The sequence below is a fragment of the Aulostomus chinensis genome, chromosome 16, assembly GCF_037954235.1.
Source record: "Aulostomus chinensis isolate RoL2024-O1b breed Wild chromosome 16, RoL_Achi_v1.0, whole genome shotgun sequence".
Lineage (NCBI taxonomy): Eukaryota > Metazoa > Chordata > Actinopteri > Syngnathiformes > Aulostomidae > Aulostomus > Aulostomus chinensis.
In genome coordinates, this window is record NC_141335.1 from 15295315 (window position 1) to 15316617 (window position 21303).

General features: G+C 42.8%; 2 protein-coding genes across 2 annotated transcripts; one reads left to right on the forward strand and one right to left on the reverse strand.

The window, feature by feature from the left end:
* The first annotated feature begins 468 nt into the window (after positions 1 to 468).
* Positions 469 to 9519, forward strand: tk2 (thymidine kinase 2). The gene is made up of 10 exons (XM_086180677.1): positions 469 to 724; positions 1872 to 1909; positions 2107 to 2181; positions 2413 to 2466; positions 3715 to 3804; positions 3937 to 4010; positions 4426 to 4514; positions 7696 to 7775; positions 7908 to 7991; positions 8956 to 9519. Exons 1-10 carry the CDS (start codon positions 580 to 582, stop codon positions 9064 to 9066), a joined length of 840 nt encoding a protein of 279 aa, XP_086036803.1. The 5' UTR covers positions 469 to 579; the 3' UTR covers positions 9067 to 9519.
* Positions 9520 to 11757: 2238 nt separating this feature from the next.
* On the reverse strand, positions 11758 to 21031 carry LOC147247659 (uncharacterized). Its single transcript, XM_086180464.1, has 6 exons — positions 20329 to 21031; positions 18640 to 18749; positions 17205 to 17331; positions 14392 to 14514; positions 12897 to 13428; positions 11758 to 12398 (listed from the first exon to the last, which is right to left on the reverse strand). The coding sequence occupies exons 1-6, from the start codon at positions 20947 to 20949 to the stop codon at positions 12127 to 12129; spliced, it is 1785 nt and encodes a 594-aa protein (XP_086036590.1). The 5' UTR covers positions 20950 to 21031; the 3' UTR covers positions 11758 to 12126.
* Between the last annotated feature and the right edge of the window lie 272 nt (positions 21032 to 21303).

The window sequence follows — 21303 nt, forward strand, 5'->3', positions numbered from 1 at the left end:
CAGGAGCTTTTCCATTATGCGGTACACCACAACCTAATGCTAGTGAGTGAATCTTTTTTTTTTTTAAAGCAATTTGGAATGTCAAGGCATTGGGGCTTTTGAATAACTTCGGACAAGCAGTATCGTGGAATTTTATGATTTTTTTTTTTTAGTTTGAAAATTGGCCATCATTGAGCTTTATTGTATAATGTCTTCCTTTGTATCGGAATGCATGTATCAAATACTTTTTAATGCGCGACTGGGGTCTGACGTAAGTCTGATCCTACCAAACCACTGCTTCGTTTGACTTCTTTTGTCCATCGTAATTCATTGAAGAAAGAAAGAAAAAGCCAACAGCTCCGCCAATCATACTGCGAGATTATCACTCACTTTCTTGGTTAACAACAACATTTAGGCCTACTTCTGGTGTGACGCACATGCGCTCACACACACGAGGTTAATAACCGGTTTCTGTACAGTAGGTGGCGGTGTGTGTTCCGAACCTTTCTAAGACAAAGAAAGAGAAGAAGTCCATTCTCTTTCTTCTTGGTCCACTAAATGAGTTAGCTGGTGTGTAGACTATGATTGTTCGTGTGTGACATGTCCCTCGATTGTATCGTGACATTATCTCTCAGGTGTTGGAGACGCGCGTGGGCAACTGGATGTCAGAGAAGACGTAATGATGGAGTCCGTCTGATCCACAGCAGAGCCAGTAGCCGCTCGTCTCTCGGGACTACCGTGGCAGGTCTGTGGTACTGACCAGCTGGGCTCTAACGTTAGTGCAGAAGTAATTACTGAATTACGTTACTTGGGGGTGTTTCCAGCCTGCGTGTTTCGTTTTGGATCATCTCTATGGTGTCAGACTTGTTTGCGATCGACAGCTACTAAGTATTGGAATGTTAGTGAACATTTCTACCTCATTAATATAAACAGATATCGGCATATTCTTTCAGGTAGCCAGACTTGATGTTCCGGTCTCCGCTCATTCCGTACCGCGCATGTGCATATCTCAACAGAGATGATTGCTCTTTTGGCTATTTTCAGTCTCTGACCCGGAAAACGCGGCAAATTAATCCACAATTGTATTGGCTAGATGACAACTGTATTGTGAACTATTTTAAAAGCTACCTCAAGTAAAGAAGTGAAAAAAACCCACCAAAATAATGTTGAGTGAAACAAATGATCATGTCCTTACCTTATGGATCACCTGTACAACAGACAACAGAATTAAAACACTTGTAAATACAAATCACATCAGACTCTTACGGCCTCTGCTTACTGGATGGGCCCTGACCCAATAAATGGAATGGGACCAAATGCCCCTACAATGACATGTCTAACTGCCACTCCTAGTCTGTAAATAGGATCACAATATACCAATAGTCTTTGTACACAGCAGCCACTGTGACATAAAGTAGAAAGAAGATCAAAAATTAGGGTTCTGTTCCTATATGGAACAGAAAGTGGAGTATTGTGATGACAATTTCAACTTCTACTTGTGTTCAGTTTTTGGTTGCTGTATATCAGAATGCATCCAGAAGATGTGAAATCATATTTCTGACTGTAATAATCGTGTGTGCTGTCCCACTTCCTTCTTATCTCTGTTCAGAGTTACACATGCTTTGAACTGTACTTGTGGACTAAGACAGTATGTATGACAACAAGAAAGTGATCTGTGAATGTGATGAGCAAGGACCAGTTTTCCACTTCCTTCACTCTAACCATACAAATTTTGTCCTTACTCCCTCTTTTGTCACAATCTGTACTGTACCGGCTGTGCATGTGTGTGTGTTGATGTGTAGTCTTGCTGTGTCCCACTGACCTGAGAGAGGGCAGTACAGTCAAGTTGTGGGAAGTGAGGTCTTTTCTCATAATGTTGTCCTACTTTCAAGGGAAGCTGCTGCAGAATGGAGAAGAGAGGAAAACAGTGGTAAGTCTCTAAGATGTCTCTGGCAGTTGGAGGTTTATTTGTCCCTGCTTCATTTCCTTATAATGGAACTGCATTCACAGTGTTTGTGTCCGTTTAGGTGGCATTTGTTCATACTTATTACCTGCTGATGTTTATGTTTCATATTCTGTTTGTGTTGTCGTTTCTGTGGTCATCTGTCTCTCTTTCACTGTCTCCAGATCTGCATTGAAGGGAATATTGCCAGTGGGAAGACTACATGTTTGGAATATTTTAGCAAAACTGGTAATGTAGAGGTACAGTACATGCTCCTCTTAACTCTCCACCCTTGCTTGAGTTCAGTCTTTGAATATCTGGAGTTATAGTCCTCCTTTGGAATTTCATTCATTTATTAAATCCAGTGTTATATTGATGTTTTTAGCTGATTTGACTGCTGGTGAATGATTTGAACTATCTGGCTGTGATGTCATTTTGTAGTCATGACCACTGAAATGAAACCAAGCTAACCCCTCTCTTGTTTGCTCCAGGTTGTTACAGAGCCAATTGCTAAATGGAAGAATGTTCGTGGGCACAACCCTCTGGTACTCTACATGACAGTGATCAGTGTGTCCCATACTCAATTTTATTTGTGACAGCACACAATACATCTATCTACATTGCCATCTGCCACCTATTGATTTTCTATTTTTTCTTTTCTGTTTAAAACAGACAGATGTGTTTCATCTTTTGGCTCCTAGGATTACATGCATGTGATACAATGAAATAAGCACACAGACCAACACACACACACAGGCCATATACAGTGGGGCAAAAAAGTATTTAGTCAGCCACCAATTGTGCAAGTTCTCGAACTTAAAAAGATGAGAGAGGCCTGTAATTTTCATCATAGGTACACTTCAACTATGAGAGGCAGAATGGGGGGAAAGAATCCAGGAAATCACATTGTAGGAATTTTAATGAATTACTTGGTAAATTCCTCGGTAAAATAAGTATCTGGTCATCTACAAACAAGCAAGATTTCTGGCTTTCACAGACCTGTAACTTCTCCTTTACTTCTTCTTTTTGTTATTGACCAAATACTTATTTCCACCATAATTTGCAAATAAATTATTTAAAAATCAGACAATGTGATTTTTCTGTTTTTTTTTTTCTCATTTTGTCTTTCATGGAGGCACGGTGGTGCAGTGGTTCGCACTGTCGCCTCATAGCAAGAAGGTTCCGGGTTCGAGTCCCGGCTCGGGCACGCGATCTTTCTGTGTGGAGTTTGCATGTTCTCCCTGTGCCTGCTTGGGTTCTCTCTGGTACTCCAGCTTCCTCCCACCGTCCAAAGACATACAATTGGGGACTAGGCTGATTGGATACTCTAAATTGACCGTAGGTATGAATGTGAGTGTGAATGGTTGTCTGTATATATGGGTTGGCCCTGTGATGGACTGGCGACCTGTCCAGGGTGTACCCCTTCTTTCACCTGAAAGCTGCTGGGATAGGCTCCAGCCCCCCACGACCCTTAAAGGAATAAGCAGAAGAAAATGGATGGTTAGATTTTGTCTCTCATCGTTGAAGTGTACCTATGATGAACAGTACAGGCCTCTCATCTTTTTAAGTGGGAGAACTTGCACAATTGGTGGTTGACTAAATACTTTAAAATACAATACAATACTGTATTGTGCAGTGGGTTTAGTTCAGTGAATTTAATTGATTAGACCTGACTCAGCACTGCTCTGCTTGCTTGATGGTTCATTTGTTTTTAAGTGCCCTGTGTACATGCCCTTCGTCTTCTTTGTATCTTTGTTGCCTTTTGATGATTTTTATGTTGTTTGTGTCTGCAGGCTCTAATGTATCAGGATCCGCAACGCTGGGGCATCACACTACAGACCTACATTCAACTCACCATGCTGGATGGACATTTGTCAGCTGCAGTAAGTGGAAGTTTGGCTTGAAACACAGCTGTGTTAAAGTGTTCTGGTTAATCAGCTGACCAACATTGTGGATGCAATTATATGACCTTATCATGAAATGAGCTGTTACGAAATGTTTCTGTTTGGTTTCAGGCAGCTCCAGTCAAGATGATTGAAAGGTCTATCTTCAGTGCCAAGTACATCTTTGTGGAGAATCTCTTTCGAAGGTACTGCCATCTCTGGGCAGGAAAGGGAAATCACCATCAGATCAAACACATACTGAAAAATAAAAAATCCTCCAAGGGAAACAAACGACAACAACCAAAATATGCATACTGATTAAAAACTACAACCAAGACCACAATTTATTTTTTTTTAGAAAAACGGTATGTCCAGGCATTCAGAATCAGAAATACTTTACTGATCCAGGGGGAGGGGAGTTTTACAAATTGCAATGCTCCTATTCAAGAATTGAAATATGTATTAAGGGTGTAAAAGATTCACAGATGAAATGATATGGAGAGGATTTAATGAATTCCACAAGACTGCATCAATTGAGACGGCCCAGATAGAAAAAAGACGTGATGATTTTTATATTGTGATTATAGTGTAGTCTCTATTGTGTATGTTTATGTCTTTTAGTGGGAAGATGCCAGAGGTAGACTATGCTGTTCTCAGCGAATGGTTTGATTGGATCACAACTAACATATCTCTTCCTGTTGACCTGATTGGTGAGAATACACAGTTTATGATATTATTATCATAATCACGATGAAGAAAATAGTCCCATGACAGTATTATTTACTCATTTCTGACAGAAATTCATGAGACAATTGAAAACTATTATGTCTTTATGACCAGGAACCAAAGTCTGTCGTGGTCAAAGTGCTGGTAGCACACAAGTTCCTATGAGCTTCTTATTTTCCTTTTGGAACCGGCATCATAACAGGTCACAGGCCAAAATGCCTCAACTAGTCAAAGCCATGTAACAAAGAGCTCTCTTGCATGTCTCTGATGCACTTTATATCTTAAAATTCAAAAAGTCGAACTCTCGTTTACTATTTCTTGGCCATAAAGCAAAGCCCACTATTTCTGTAGAGAACTATGTATGTGGTTCCTCCTGGAACCGTCACCTTATCAGGGTGGAGGAGTTTGAGTTCACGAAGGACCCTAGGAGGTATGCTGTCGGGCTTTTTGCCCCTGGTAGGGTCTCTCAAAGCAGACTGGTTCTAGGCATAGGGCCAAACAAAGAATGGCTCAGAAGACCTTTCATGGAGAAAAAGAAAAAGAGTTTGTGTATCCAATCCGGAGGGTTACCGGTGCCCTGCCCTGGAGCCAGGCCCGTGGTAGGGGCCCATGCGGGTGTGCCTGGTGGCCAGGCTTTCACCAATGGGGCCCAGTCGGGCCAAGCTCAAGATGAATACATGGGCTTGTTCCCCCATGGGCCCACCACGTGCTCGAGGTGGATTCCCAGCTATGGAAGCTGGCTTTTGGGACATGGAATGTGACCTCTGGTGGGGAAAGAGCCAGATTTGATGGAAGAGGTGGAACGTTACCAGCTAGATATAGTTGGTCTCACCTCGACACACAGATGTAGTTCCAGAACCTGTGTCCTTGAGAGGGGCTGGACACTCTTCTTTACTGGAGTTGCTCCGGATGAGAGGCGGAGGGCCGGGGTGGGCTTTCTGATAGCCCCTAGACTCTCTGCCGGTATGTTGGGGTTCACCCTGGTAGACCAAAGGGTTGCTTCCCTGCACCCTCGGATCAGGGAATGGGTCCTGACTGTTGTCTGTGCTTATGCGCCGAACAGCAGTTCAGAGTACCCACCCTTTTTGAGTCCCTGGGAAGGGTGCTGGATGGCGACCCACCGGGGAACTCCATTGTCCTTCTGGGGGACTTTAATGCTCATGTGAGCAATGACAGTGTGACCTGGAGGGGTGTGATCGGGAGGAACGGCAGTCCCAACCTGAACCAGAGTGGCATTCAGTTATTGGACTTATGTGTGAGTCGCTGTTTGTCCATAACTAACACTATGTTCGAACAAAGGGATGTCCATTGATGCAAGTGGTACCAGGACATCCTAGGTCATAGGTGATCAATTTTATAGTGTATCATTTGATCTGCGGCTGATGTTCCGAACCCTCGGATGAAGAGAGGAGCTGAGCTGTCAACTGATCACCATCTGGTGGTGAGTTGGATCAGGTGGCAGGAGAATACACCACACAGACCTGGTAGGCCCAAACAAGTAGTGAGGGTCTGCTGGAAACGCCTGGCAGAAGAACCTGTCAAGATGATCCCAACTCCCAGCTCCGGCAGAGCTTCAACTGCATCCCAGGGGCAGTGGGGGACTTTGATTCCAAATGTACACTGTTCCGCTCCGCCATTTTTTAGGTGGCTGTTGCAGGCTGTGGCTGTAAGGCTGCTGGTGCTTTTTGCCGCAGACCTGCTGGTGGACACGAGGTGAGGAGAGCCATCGGGGTGAAGAAGGAGGCCTACTGGGCATGGTTGGTCTGTGGGTGTCCAGAGGAAGCTGACTGGTACCGGTGAGCTAAGCGGTGTGCAGCTGTGGCAGTCGCTGAGGCAAAAACTCGGGCATGGGAGGAGTTTGGTGAGGCCATGGAGGATGACTATCGATTGGTTCAGAAGAGGTTCTCGCAAACCATCCGTCACCTGGGGGGGGACTTGCTAATGCTGTCTTCTGTGGGGGCAGGAGACTGCTGACATCAACTGGGGAGATAGTCAGACAGTGGAAGGAATTCTTTTAGGAACTCCTTAATCCCACCAGCACGTATTCCATAGAGGAAACAGGCGTGGGAGGATTTAGGGAGGGATTGTCCCATCTCCAGGGCAGTAGTTGCAGAGGCAGTGAAATAACTCTGCACAGGCAGAGCTCCAGCTCTTACGGCTCTGGATGTTGTTGGATTATTGTGATTTACTTCTGTTCAGTGAAGACAACTTGTGCTGGTTTTACATCCACTCTCTAATTTCAGCCTTAAATACGAAAATCTCGAGGAAATAATTTGTAGTCTGACCAGTTTTTTTTATGTGTGAAAGCATTAATGCAGGAAGAATTTCAATTGCATTGGTTCATGCTTTGGTAGAAAAAGACATAATAGAGATGACATGTCCCCTCAAATTTAAAAATGAATATAATCACATGAGATGCAAATGTCTGCATGTCACAGATTTTTTTTCTCATCTGCAGACTGCGTATTTTACAGGGTGCATTCAATGTCTTGAAAGTTTGCAAAATGCTTTATTTTAAGTTTCATTTTCAAGGTTAAGAATGTGGTTAAAAATACTAAGTTGAACATTATTTGGTTTGATAACTTACAGTAATCATCCAGTCACACAATCACATAAACCTAAAATGATGTTTAGATGAGTGGAGGAAATCCATGATATTGTTTGTCCTCTCATGTCAATATAAAAACATGTATAAACATAATTCTGTGTTGTGTAAACCACATTCACAATTGCATCTAGAGTAGCAATTCAGATGCTAGAACAAAGGCCTCCAGAATCTGGATTTTATTATTTTTTTTACCTTGAAGGTGATTAAAAGTGCTGCACGATCCCTGTTTTTACCAACCAGAAGATTACTGATCATACCTCATCAATCAGAAGTGTGTCTAAAGCAAACAGGTTTCACAGGGTTAATAGAATCCATTGTCTTTAAACAAATTTTAGTGACACATCTGCATACAGCAGGTCCTCATCCTTTGAAATGTAAAACAAGAAATCCTAATGAGAGCTATCCCAGCAGCAGTCTTGAGATCTATTAATTCATTCTAAGAGTTATCCCAGTAATAGTCCTGGTTCCATCCCAGCATTGGTCTTGAGAGTTATCCCAGTGGCAATCCTGTGAGTTATTCTAGCAGTAATCCTGACAGCATTTTACTGTGGTTCCAGTCTACCTCCAGACATCTCCTGAGACCTGCTATGAGAGGCTAAAGCAGAGGTGCAGAGAGGAAGAGAATGTCATTCCACTGGTGAGGATACACACTGAAACATTCACAGAACAGAACAGAAAATCATCCTGAAGTATGATATTAATGTTAATTAATTAATTAATGTTCTCTGAATTTATCACAACATGTCAATTGTGTGTGTGTGTCCACCAGGAGTATCTGGAGTCCATACACCAGCTGTATGAGGATTGGCTCATCAGATGCACCTCCTCGTCCCCACCTCCCGCCCCAGTGCTGGTGAGCACACATTTGTAAAGTTTCAGCAAGTATTTACACTCCATGTAGTTTCACCTCAGGTGATATGGTATAACACCATCTATCTGTCACATCACACCTGTTCTCCAGCAACTCCACTGGTTTCCTATTAAGTACTGCACTGACAACAAAACTCTGCTCCAAATGTTCAAGGCTATCAATAACCTCACCCCTCCATACCTGTCTGACCTCCTCCACATCAACACTCCCAACAGGACTCTTGGGATGGCCTCATCAATCAGCCTCATAGTGCCTTCAGCCGTCTGTCCACCATGCGGTCCAAAGACTTTAGCTACTCTGCCCCCAACCTCGGAGTCCCCTCACTCCTGGCATAAGGAACATTGACACTCTGTCAAAATTCAAATCCTGCCTGAAAACCCAACTTTTTTTAATTTGTTTTTATTATATTACGTGCTTATTATTACAATTTTCTTTTGAGCACTCTTCTCCCCACCCCCTACAAGGACGCACCAACAAAATGCAAATGAAAGTAACAAGCAAAAAACATAAAAGCACAAATATAAATATAAAAACAATCACAAAAAAATATGTAAATGGAAAAAAATAAGAAAACTCAGTCAGTGTAAAAGAATGGATCGAGCTCCAATAATTTTTGAAAAGTTTGCAGTCCCAAAACATACGCATGAATGAAGAAACTCCAAAAGGGACATGAGCACCAACCTTGAAATATTAAAAGAGGTGAAGGATCTGTTTGTCTACATGATGGCCAGTAGCTCACTCTGTCTGTGTTCACATGTTACAAATCATATTTTTCAACAGCATGGCCCTCCACACTTAATCAGCTATTTTTAGCTGGAGTTCCCATGTTAAAAACATGAATAGTTGCACCGAACAGTGTAATAGTATTAATTACCTTGAAATTGGTCATTTTTTACTCTCCTGTAATTGTGATGATCTGTGTCTACTTGTTCAAATGTGTATTCAGGTGATTCCTGCTGACCATGACCTCCAGAAGATGCTGCACAAGTTTAAAGAGAACCGGGATAAGATCCTGCCAGCTTGCTTTCTTAGATCACCTAAAAAGACACCATCATGAAGATGACAGATTGTAGAAATTGCGGTTTTACAACTACTACTACTGCACAACTTTTCATTTTGGACCTTCGTTTTTTAACAGTTATTTAAACCTCATATTTCTGCACATGTAACTTTGTTGCACCTCAGGATCTCAGTCATTATTCAATGAACATGAACTGTTCTCTGATACCAGGTCAACATTCCACTGAGGTTTTCATTCACAATCTTTTAAAAGATTGTTTTGTTATTTCGTTCCATAAAATAATCGATCTTCATACATTCTGTTACAGTCCTCTTACACAGATGGTGTTGTTTGGATTTTCATTATCTAACAAATTTTCGCACTGGAGAAAAAAGGAACCCTCACTCCATCTGCTGCACTGTCTTGTTGAAATAATTCTCTGCATTTCCTTTTAAAAATTAGATCTTTGTTTATATTTTAATATGAATAAAGTTGAGAATTTACAATGGACAGCTTTTCCTTAATGTGTGAAGTCAGAATTTTGCTCCGGGATGTTGTATGACCACCCCAGGTGTGTTCACGGACGCAGTTCTGCTGATTGTATGTGGCTACCTCTGAACAGCAATGACACTTAAAGCGATTTGGGTTTTGTTTGTGCCAATTTTCATTTGCCATGCAAACAAAATAACATGTTTTCAAACAGTTACCTGTGCTGAATTAGGACCCAGTAGGCTCATAATGTCTGAGGTCCTGCACAGACAGCTCTAGTCATTACACATCCATTTGAATGAGTCGCTACATGAACCTCAGGTAACTTATTGGATCGTGCTTCCATGCTATATGCAAATAAACCCATAGATTATTTCTGGGTGGTTTGGGGAAGCAGCACAACACACAAGAACACAAAAAAATTACCCACTTTAGCATGCATGCAAAAGACCATTTTCTTTTTTTCACAAATGCAAATGCCCTAATGGTACCTTCTGTGGGATTGGGGGTTTCATGAAAGTACACCTGATCAATTGATCCAATGCCTCATTAACATGATTTATGGTATGGGGGCAGCACAGCAAACCCCTAATTGCTCCTGTTGAGGAAGTTGGCACCTTGCATGATAGCCTCCACGATCTGTGTGTGAATAGGGGAATGAGATGACACTGTAAAGCACTTTGAGGGCTGCTAAGGTAAAAGGGAACTACATAAAAACTTCATTCTCACTCAGGTGCTTGAGTGGTTTGAGCACACTATCTATCTAAATAGATAGATAGTTAGATAGATAGGGGCAGCACAGTGGTGCAGTGACCAGCACTGTCACGTTGCAGCAAGACGGTTCTGGTTCGGGTCCCGGTTCAGGCATGGGATGTTTCTGTGTGGAGTCTCCATGTTCTCCCTGAGCCTGTGTGGGCTCTCACCGGGTACTCCGGCTTCCTCTCACAGTCCAAAGACATGCAAATGGGGACTAGGCTGATAGGATACTCTAAACTGACCGTAGGTGTGACTGTGAGAGTGAATGGATGTCTGTCTATAACCCCTTTCACACTGCACCAAAAACGCTGGTCAACGCGGGTTTTTCGGCCCTGAAAGGTTCGACTCGGCATTTCTACCCGCGTCCACCGACTTGCCAAGCGACCCGGGTGTTTAGCGGCTCGGCTCAGCTCAGCTTGCCTGCAGTGTGAAAAGGGCAACCCGCGTCGTCTCAAGTTTCATGCGACCTTCCTGTCGCATCCTGATTTTATCACTGTGTCGCCTGTCAAACTGTCATCGTGGAAGCTCAGGGAAAAAAAATAAATGAAGAAAAACTTCGGCTGGGCTGACAGCTGCTCACTCATCTCTCAATACAGTTTTGGCCTCTGCCGTAAGGTCAGTCTTCCTGTTGATGTCCCGCGAACGACAGCGCGAACGTTAGACTCGACGACGTCCATGTTGTCAGTTGTTTACCTCTGTGTTCCGGCGCACGTTTATGTGTAATTATGACGTTGTCAACGCTATGACGTACGAGACAGAAGATGCACGCAGCCCTCAAAGCGGGAGTTCAGACCCCGTTCAGTGTGAAAGAGGTATATGTGTTGGCCAGCTGCCTCTCAACCGAAAGCAGCTGGAATAAGCTCCACCCCACCCCCAACACACACACACACACACACACACACACACACACACACACACACACACACACACACACACACACACACACACACAAAACCCTGAACAGGATAGTGTGAGAAAATGAGCTTTTGATCATGTTCTGTTCATATGTCACCATTATATCAGGAGTTGATTATGTATAAGTACATGACGTGATTGTTTGTATTAAGTTGTGCAGGCTGCTAGTTGCCCCCGAACTGTCAAGGCTGAATGACGAAAACAACAGGACAAGACGACCTGACTGTGCAGGAGGCTGGAGTACTAATCAAGAAGTGTGATATGCATGAGTGTAAAATTACGTATGCAAAAAAGGTGTGGCTTCAAGCATATATTCACTGTCTGTTAATATCTTATTCAGACTCTCTGCTGCACTCTCAAGGTGCATGTAGTGGTGTCTCCAGATATATCTGTGTCTGCTTTGTTGTGTGAAATAAAGTGTTGATTTGTCAAAAGCAGACGACTCCGGTTGATCTCTTCTCATCAACGGACCCGGTGAAGTCGGCGAACTTCAACAATAGGCAGTAGAAAATGGATGGATGGATGGATATCAGTTGTATGAATTAATTTTGTGATATTCAAATTTTATTCATTCCAAACACATAAAACTTTACTCATTCAAATTCACTTTAGTTGTTTCCAAAACATTGCTCATTGTTTCATTGTTACATCATTAACAACAGATGGCAAAAAAGTAGAAACCAATCTTGATATGCTGGGTCAGAATTATTATAAGCCACCAGGCTGATACCAATATATTAAAAAAAATACCAATATATGGCCATACCCATACCCTATCAGTAATGGATATTGACAATTTGTCAAAAAGCTCCACAAAACACCCTTAAGAAGATAATAATCAGCTTTGTGAATTGTACAAAAGACCTTTAACAATTCAACAAATTGTACAGAGCAAGGAACTGTTAACATTAAAGCAGTGACCAAATTTCAAACAGGTTTATTCATCTCTGACATCAGTTAAACATGGTCTATTTCTTGCTCCAGTATAATGAAGCTCTGGTCCAGATTCTCCTGTCCGCCTGTCTCTTCAGTCCTGTTTCCTGTACTGCCTCCTTCTTCTTCTAAGCTTCCTCTCTGTCTTGTCTCTCTTTTCTCTTCTCTGTTGTCTTTTTCTCTCTTAAACTCCTCCTTGGTGTCCTGGTCATGGAACTGTTCAATTGTGTCTGCAAGCTCTCTCAGCCCATACTCCTTATCAATGGTGCACTTGGTCAGTCTTCTGTTTGATGAGTCTATGAAAAATGAGAGTTTTGAACTTTTATTTGAATGTTGCGACCCTGTTAGAGAAAGAATCTACAAGCAACTGAACAAGCTAATCTGGCTGCTCTTGAGATGATAGTGAGTCAGTGTAGGAAACAGCAGCCCATATAAACCACTCTACTGAGGGAATTTGAGTATTTGAGAGAATTCATTTGAATTTGCAATCTCATGACAAGACGCTTGTGACCATAGATGAGTGATGGAGGCTAAATTGAAATCTTAACCTAAGAATAAACCTCATCAGCTCATGCTGATGAAATAGACATTTCCTAGTTTTTCACACTGTTGGTTTGAAATGTTGCACACTAAGTGCAGGTGCTTATTTGTGCCAGGTAAGTCAGTTCACTTCATTAAGTAAGTTCACCTCAGAAAGTAAGTTTCCTTCACACAAAATCATGTATGAGTGTGTGTGTGTGTGTGTGTGTGTGTGTGTGTGTGTGTGTGTGTGTGTGTGTGTGTGTGTGTGTTACCTGTTGTGTGCTGGGATTTGACAGGTTTTAGGCTCTGCTCTTTATCAAATACGAGAGTGGGGTCCAGAGAGCTGTCCTGGGCACCACTAAGCTCATCATCAGCCCTGCCCCCGTCACTGTTGTTGACACTGCTGTTAATGTTTTTTCCTGGAAGAGTGGACACTATCATCCCGGTATTCCCATCACTGTTTCTGCTTTTGTAATTAATCAGTTCACACACTTTACTGCTGTCATTTTCGGGAATGCCAGTTGTAACAGCAATATTGGTTCTACTACTATAAGGTCTCTCACGAGGCTGAGCAGCATCACTGACATCTTTGGTATAACTGTTGGAAGCAGGATGAACAGGTTTACTGCAGCTCTTTTCACAGGGAGGTTTGTCCCGAAGCAGGGGGCGGCCCCTGATGGCCAGGTCAGGGTAGGTCATTTGCATTTCTATGAAGGACTGGTCTTCAAAAGACAACTGGTGAACCCGGCGTTGAGGCTTAGGCCATGGCTTTACTGTAGGCCTGGCGTCCATAGACAGAGGAACCTTTCAGAGAGAAGAGACCACAGTTTCTTTTTTATCTGACTCAGGTTTGTGTATTTAGGATGAATAAGTTAGTTAGGCATTAATGACTATTATAACTTATAACAGTACTAATAATATACTTATTACTTTTATAATAATTATATTATAATTCTTATTGGGCAGTTTGTGACACTGCAAGCAGTTTGGAAGAATGACACTGAATCTTCTTATAACTACAACAATAAACAAAAGTAACAGCAGGATAAAAAAAGGACAATAAATGGCACGGTGAATTAAACTGAACAGATGATCTGACAGACTTAAATGATAAACCAAACTAGTACACTAACTCCACTTATAACACAAAAGGAAACAAGTGGGAGAACACAGGGGCAGGAAAGAAGCTGATTTGACAATAAAGACAGTGAACAGGAATATCACTGAGGACTGATAACCAGACAAGTCAAACATAAGCCAACAAACTAGGCAGGAAACAAACAAGTCAGGAAGTACAGCAAACCAGACAAGGGAGCGAAGTGGATTAAAAAATGAAACAGGAACTAACAGAAGATCTGATCAAAACATAAACACACCAAGAAAAGCAAGAAACTGCAAAACTAAAAAGTACATTACATTACATGATGACAAATATTAACTATCCAAAACTAAACTAAAAATCATCATGTCAAGACAGGACAAGCGACTAGAGTTACGATGTAAAGTATAGTATGCAACATACTGTGTATCCTATAATAACTATAGTGACTCTCTGGATTCAGGCATTCCAGCCAAACTCCAGAAAGACAATTGTAGGCTATTTCTTATTGTAGTGTTCATAGCCTTCTCATCACACATTTCCTGTATCAATATAGCTCTTTGGTAAAGCAGGACTTCACTGTTACCTTTGCAAGTTTGATTGTTGATTCTCTCTGCTTGACACTGAAACATTTTCTCTCTCCCCATTCTAATCCACACCATACCTACCTTATTTTCAATTGCCTCTTCTTCCTTCTTCTCATTCTCTTTCTCATGCACTACTGCCTTAATTTCACTGAGTTCCTCAGGCTTCATTGGCTCCACTCCCCTCTGGAGAAGTTCAAGACATTCCTGAAGAAACCAAAACACATATCAACATATCATTGATGTAACCATTGCTGGTCTTTGATAAGACTGACACACTTGACTCATTGTTAAAAGAATCAGATGATGTCTGTGTTGTAATATATGTTTCTCTTATGTAGCCACACTAAAGCCAGCCACTTGTCCACCACTAAGGTATCTTTCAGGCTATCATCATGCAAGACCACAGCTTGTTATGCATCCTGATAATTTATTTTTTATGACTCAGAAGGAGTGATGGATAGAAGATGAGCCTAGAATGAAAAATGAGACCTTTCATATGCCACAACTTGTTTTGACAGTCCACTTATCACATATGTTAATATGAGCATTCACAGTTTACACAGTTTTTGTGCCCTGAACATCTCCCCAGGGAGGCATCTGGGAGGCATCTTGACCAGATGCCCGAGCCAGCTTATCTGACTCCTCTTGTGCGGAGGAGCAGTGACTCTACTCCGAGCTCCTCCTGGATGGCGGAACTTTTCACCCCGTCTCTAAAGGAGACCCCAGCCACCCTCAGGAGGAAACTCATTTTTAATTTCTTGTATCCACAATCTTGTCCTTTCAGTCATTACCCAAAGCTCATGAGGTGAGGTGATTGTAGGAACTTAGATGGACTGGTAAATTGAGAGCTTTGCCTGTTAGCTCAGCTCCCTCTTCACCTCATTGTTCACACACCGATTTCGAGTATGAAATAACTTTAGATGCCACACCAATCCACCTGTCAATCTCATGATCCACTTTTCCCTCACTTGTGGACAGGACCCCAAGGTACTTGAACTCCACCTGGGGCAGGGTCTCATCCCCAACCCAAAGATGGCACTCCACCCTTTTCAAGAACCATGGATTCAAACTGGTGCTGATTCTCATCCCAGCCACTTCACACTTGGCTGCGAACCGATCCAGCAAGAGCTGAAGGTCATGGTCCAATGAAGCCAGCAGGACCACATCCTCTGGCCCCAAACCAAAACCCCTCAACACCAAACACAAAACACACAAAAGTTATGAACAGAATCGATGACAAAGGGCAGCCCTGGCAGAGTCCAACCCTGACTTGAAATGAGTCCGACTTACTGCCAGCAATGTGGATGCAGGGAGCAAACTGCCCGAATCAGGTAGTCCAATACCCCATACTCCCAGAGCACTCCCCACAGCATTTCTTGAGGGACACAGTTGAATGCCTCCTCCAAGTCCACAAAACACATGTAGACTGGTTGGGCGAACTCCCATGCACCCTCAAGGACCCTGCCAAGAGTGCAAGGCTGGTGCACAGTTCCATGACTGGAATGAAAACCACACTGCTCCTCCTGGATCTGAGGATCGACTATCCAATACACCCACCTCTCCAGAACCCCTGGATAGACCTGAAGGAAGGCTGAGGAGTATGATGCCATGATAGTTGGAACACACCCTCCAGTCTCCCTTCTTAAAAAGGGGAACCACCATCCCGGTCTGATAATCCAGAGGCACCAACCCTGATGTCCATGCAGTGCTGTAGATTAGTGTCAACCAAGAAAGCCCCACAGCAACCAGGGCCTTGAGGAATTCCAGGTGGATCTCATTCACCCCTGTGGTGACTGTCACTGAGGAGTATTTGACCACGTCAGCAACTTCAGCCCCAGAGACAGGAGAGCCCACCATAGGGTCGCCAGGCACTGTGGGCCTAGTGACCCCCATTCGGGTGAGGGAAAACTCGGTTCAAAGTTGTTTTTCTTCATTGGGGTCTTTTGACCTACTCTTTGTCTGGTCCCTTCCCTTGGACCTGTTTGTCTTGAGTGAAACTATTTGTGGCTGAAAAGCCCCTGACAACTTAGCTCTTTGGATCACTGGGACACGTAAACTCCTCCACCGTGATAAGTTGGCAGCTCAAGGAGGAGACCATGATCACAATGTGAAATTTTATTCAAATTAAAAAATGGTCCTGAACAAAAACATTTTTGGGGGTTTTGATTGACATCTGGGGTGTGACATGTGGATGTTGAATTAATTTCTTTGCAGATTTAACAGAGCTCAAAAGTGATCATCCAAGAGCATGTGGCTATCTCCAGTCTGATGACAGTATGAGGGCTGAAATTCTTAGGAAAAAATAATGTGAATTAAATGGCATATGATTGACCCACTCCTACATTCTTTTCGTATGGAGGTAAGATTCTGCTAAAGTCAGATAATTCTGAAGGGGTCAGATGAGATGCACTTATTGATTCTTAGTGGAATCGCCATATTATTATCATCAGCCCTGAAAAAAATGGCCCCAGTTTATGTTAATATGCCCAAGGTCAGCACACTGAAGCCCCCCCCCCCCCCCCCCCCGGTAACTATCCCTGCAGGCGGTGGATCCACAAGGGGTTGGACCCATATTGCTTCTCCAGTCCCATTGCTCGACTGGGCTTATGTCCAGTGCGCTCCACAAGAGACATGCTGGCAAGGCTCTAATCACAGCTGTGTTTCTGAAGTCCCCCAGTCTGCCCCGTCCACTGGAGATTTTCATGTTCCTCAGAAGCTGCACTACTAACATCTATGATTCACAACCTAATCCGAACAATCACCTGGGACCACCTTTCTTTGGGAGTTCTTAGCGACCATATCCTCACAGCACTCTCCACCAAGACAAGATGTCTCTGTCTGGATAGTGGTTAAAAATTGCACATCGTCAGATACTGCTGATTTCTAATGGTTACCTTTGGTCCCAGCTGATTTTGCTCCAAGAGCTCAAGAAGATGGAGACACTTCACCCTGGCAAGCAGCAGCTCAAACCCCACCTCTATGGCTCTGTCTGAGTCCACATCCACACAAAGTCTGTACTCACTGGAAGACATTGAGAACACAGCAGTACTGAAGATGAACATCAAAAGTCATGAGATGAGTAGTTTAGTCTGCAACAGATGCCACCTGGAAGGACATTTCCTAGTATATGTTTGTCTATAAGCGTATGTTTTTTCTCCCCAAAAAACCCTAGAACAGGTTCTGCAAAGATTTCATGCATTCTGTTGAATTTTAAGTGCATTTGAATCATAATATATGAAGATTTGACAAAATTCTTGAAAAAAATGAGCACAATCACATTTCTGATGATTCGTTGGTCTATATCATTGTTTGCTTCACACAAGCTGCTTGAAACAAAGCATGCATGAAAATGGTGCACATCATTGCCTTCTTGAAATCACTGCTTAGGTCATTTTTTAAAAGTTTTTCAGAAAACACAAAAAAACTGGAGACAAAACATCATAAGGAGTTAATTTGGGCTAAAAACAATTTTTGTCAAAAAATGATATAGACAATTATTTTAAGAAGGTGACAATATGTAACAGTCATATTTACCAAGAAAGACCATAATTGGCTTTCAAAGGAAAAACACTAGTCTGTAAGATAATTTCTTAGTTTTTTTAAAGAGAGAAAATACATGTTCATGTTATTAAATGCTGTGAGAGGATGTGTATGCTTCTGGTTCTCTTGGTGTGACGAGATCGCTTTCAGGATCCCGATCTTACAGCTACATGTCCACAAAAGGAATTAGATGTGGCCAAAATAAATGATGAAACACAGTGTCACAATATCCTGCATTATGATGATATTGTCAAACAGATATACTTATAAAAATGAAGTGATACATGAAAATTTATTTTTTGGGACAACAAAAATAAAATTAATGGCTTTATTCATCTCTTAGATGGTACTGATTTAAAGCTCCTGTGTGTCAATCACATTGCATCCTTGGGCATTTGCAACTGTGCTTCAACATTGGTCTGACTGGTCCTTTACATGGTCAACCGCTAAAAGACTCAAGCAGAAGTCAAGGTATATGCATCTAGAACAAAGCTCCTTTTTATAGCAGAACAAAAAAATAAAGAGAAGATGATTATTAGTTACAATCTTGTTGTTAGTAAGCCACCTAGAGCTGTGTACTTCTCAATGAAGTCACAAATTTTGAATGAAATTTAAGTCACTGTGACCAATTCTGACATAGCCATGGTAATAAAGGCCAGTTCATGCTTTCAATGTCTGTGGCCTTTAATACCATTGCTGTTAAGTTTACTCAATACTTATGTCCTCTGATAACGTTTCAACTTGGGCCTGATGGGGACCCCCAACCTAGAGACTGTCCAATTTTCCTACCTTAAGGGATTATCAGTGTGTGGCAGGTACCCAATACAGGCCAGGATGGCCTCAAGGGTCGAACAGCTGAGAACTGGCATGAGAGAGTAAACAAATGGACCTGTAAAACACTGACAGAGAAAAAAGTTTAAAACGATAGTTCTCATCTCGTCTCATCTTGTTTTGTCTTGTCTCGTCTCATTGTCCTCTGCTTATCTGGGCTGTCGCAGGGGCAGCAGCCTCAGCAAGGAAACCCAGACCACCCTATTCCCAACCACTTCCACCAGCTCTTCCAGGGGAACACCGAGGCATTCCCAGGCCAGCCGAGAGATATAATCCCTCTAGCGTGTCCTGGGTCAGCCCTGAGGCCTCCTCCCGGTTGGACATGCCCAGAAAACCTTCAGAGGGAGGCGTCCAGGAGGAGCCCTCACCAGATGCCCGAACAACCTCAACTGGCTCCTCTCAACATGGATGCATTACCCAGAGCTCATGACCATAGGTGAGGGTTGGAACGTAGATTGACAGGTAAATTGAGAGCTTTGCCTGTGCCAACAAAAACCACATTGCTCCTCCTTGATCTAAGGTTTGACTTTCAACCTGACCCCCTTGCAGCGGCAGCTCACAACAGCCACCTCGACAATGGCAGAGCAGAACAGGGTCCATTTGGACTCAATGTCCCCCACTGCCCCCGGGACAGCTCTGTTATTTTGACAATGGGTTGTATGAGACACTGATGCCCAGTCAGTGTCTCACCTGCTGTAGATGATTTTCAGCTCGTCCTCTGTCTGGAGAATCAGTGCAATGAAGCAGCAGAAAGCAAGGGAAGATGCATTGCACTGATTCTCCAGACAGAGGACGAGCTGAAAATCATCTACAGCAGGTGAGACACTGACGGACAAATAATTGAACTAACCCTTTCAGCTAGATACATATCAATGCAGATGTGGGTTGATAATCATGTACACAACCATTTGTCATGGTGTGACATGGCTCAGAGGTAGAGTGGCTGTCTAGCAACCAAAGGCTTGCTGGTTCAATCCTCACTTCCCCCGTTGACCATGTTGAAGTATTCATGAGAAAGATACCAAACCCCTACTTGCTCCTGATGGCCCTGCAGTGGACTGGAAACCCCTCCAGGGTGCACCCCACTTCTCTGCTGGGATAGGCTACAGCCACCCCCCCCCCCCCCCCCCCACGACCCTTAATGGGTATGCTGTATAGAAAATGAAAATGGATGGATGGAGACCTATTCATGTATTATGTGTGTAACAAAGTACAACAGCTAACAAGCATTTCATGTCAATTGAAATACTATTGATCACCTTAAGTGCCAGTGAATGGAAAGAAACCAATTTAACTTCATGGGTTTGATTCCAGTTTTTTCATCATACTCCAATGATTAATTAATCTGGATGGACTTTAATGAAATTAATTTAATATTGTACACTATTAAGACACAAAAATTGATATATAAAGTAACAAAGCTGCTGAACGATTAGCAGTTTAAATTAATAGAGGCTAAAGTAGAAGTGTAGTGGCAATATTAACAGGTTTTACAGTGATGGTTTTCCAGTATAAACATGGAGATGGAGACTTATGGAGTTTTATTTCATACCAGGAGCGTCTTATGGTTAAACTTTTGTTGTCTTGTGTCTGTCTTTGTCTGCTGAGACAAGAGAGAAAGAAAGAAAGAAAGACAGAAAAATAAACCTTGATTGTCCTGATTTCCTTCCTCCAGGGTTGGAGAAAAAGATTGATACACAGGGTCTCCAGCAGTTCGGTGGCTCTGGTCAAATTTGACAGGTGTTTCCTACAATCGTTGCTCGGTACCCTGGCGCCCTCCATCACAGCTTGATAGAATGGAAGCACGATGAACGGCCTCGGGGTCTTTACCAGATACCGGGCTGCCTTTTCCAGCAGCGGACCATCGCGGTAGGGCTGAGGACAGGTACACACCTGGAGGCACCAGCTCACATATTCCTCGTAAAGCTGGTGACGGGACACGGCCGATTGCTCTGCTCCGTTACCGTCCTTCATGACTGACTCTGCGTCAATTTGATGAGGAAGTGCAGCTGTCAAACAGCTCCACGAGGAAGTGAAAGTGAATCGCTTATAAATAAATAAATAAATAAATAAATAAATATGAAGGGCCAAAGTCGCCTCTATTTTCTGAGGCGGCCGAGGTCCTTCAGCATCTGTCGAACAATGCTGCGGATATTTTATGAGTCCGAGATGGCCAGCGCCATCCTCTGTGTTGTTTTGTGCTGGGGCAGCAGACTGAAGGTGAGGGACGCCAACAGAGTAAATAAACTTAACCGTAAAGCCAGCCATGTGGTAGGAGGGGAACTGGACTCTCTGAAAGCAGTGTCAGAGAGGAGAATGTTGTCCAAGATTAGTACCATTTTGGACGACACTTCACACTCTCTCTATCACATGCTGCCCAGTACTTTCAGGTAGAGACTTATTCCCCACGTTGCACCACTGTGCGCCACGGGAGTCATTCCTACCGGGGGCTAAAAAAAACTGTTTAACTCCTCCCACTAAGATGCAACCTATCCTATTGTGTTGTTTTTCTCGGTTAAATCGTGCAATTACAAAGAGTCCATTCAGTGTAAAAATTGTAAATATGTACAAAAGATATCTCCTATATCTTGATTCGCTATTTTTTTTATTTACTTTCTTTCT

Coding starts and splice junctions, on each gene's coding strand:
- LOC147247659 (XM_086180464.1), bottom strand. CDS start 20,949: ATGGCTGGCTTTACGGTTAAGTTTATTTACTCTGTTGGCGTCCCTCAC. Junction 18,750..20,328: donor AGGAAATCAGGACAATCAAG/GTTTATTTTTCT, acceptor TTTCTCTGTCAG/TGTTTTACAGGTCCATTTGT. Junction 13,429..14,391: donor AAGAGGCAATTGAAAATAAG/GTAGGTATGGTG, acceptor TCTCTCTGAAAG/GTTCCTCTGTCTATGGACGC.
- tk2 (XM_086180677.1), top strand. CDS start 580: ATGTCCCTCGATTGTATCGTGACATTATCTCTCAGGTGTTGGAGACGC. Junction 4,515..7,695: donor TCTTCCTGTTGACCTGATTG/GTGAGAATACAC, acceptor CTGTGGTTCCAG/TCTACCTCCAGACATCTCCT. Junction 7,992..8,955: donor CACCTCCCGCCCCAGTGCTG/GTGAGCACACAT, acceptor ATGTGTATTCAG/GTGATTCCTGCTGACCATGA.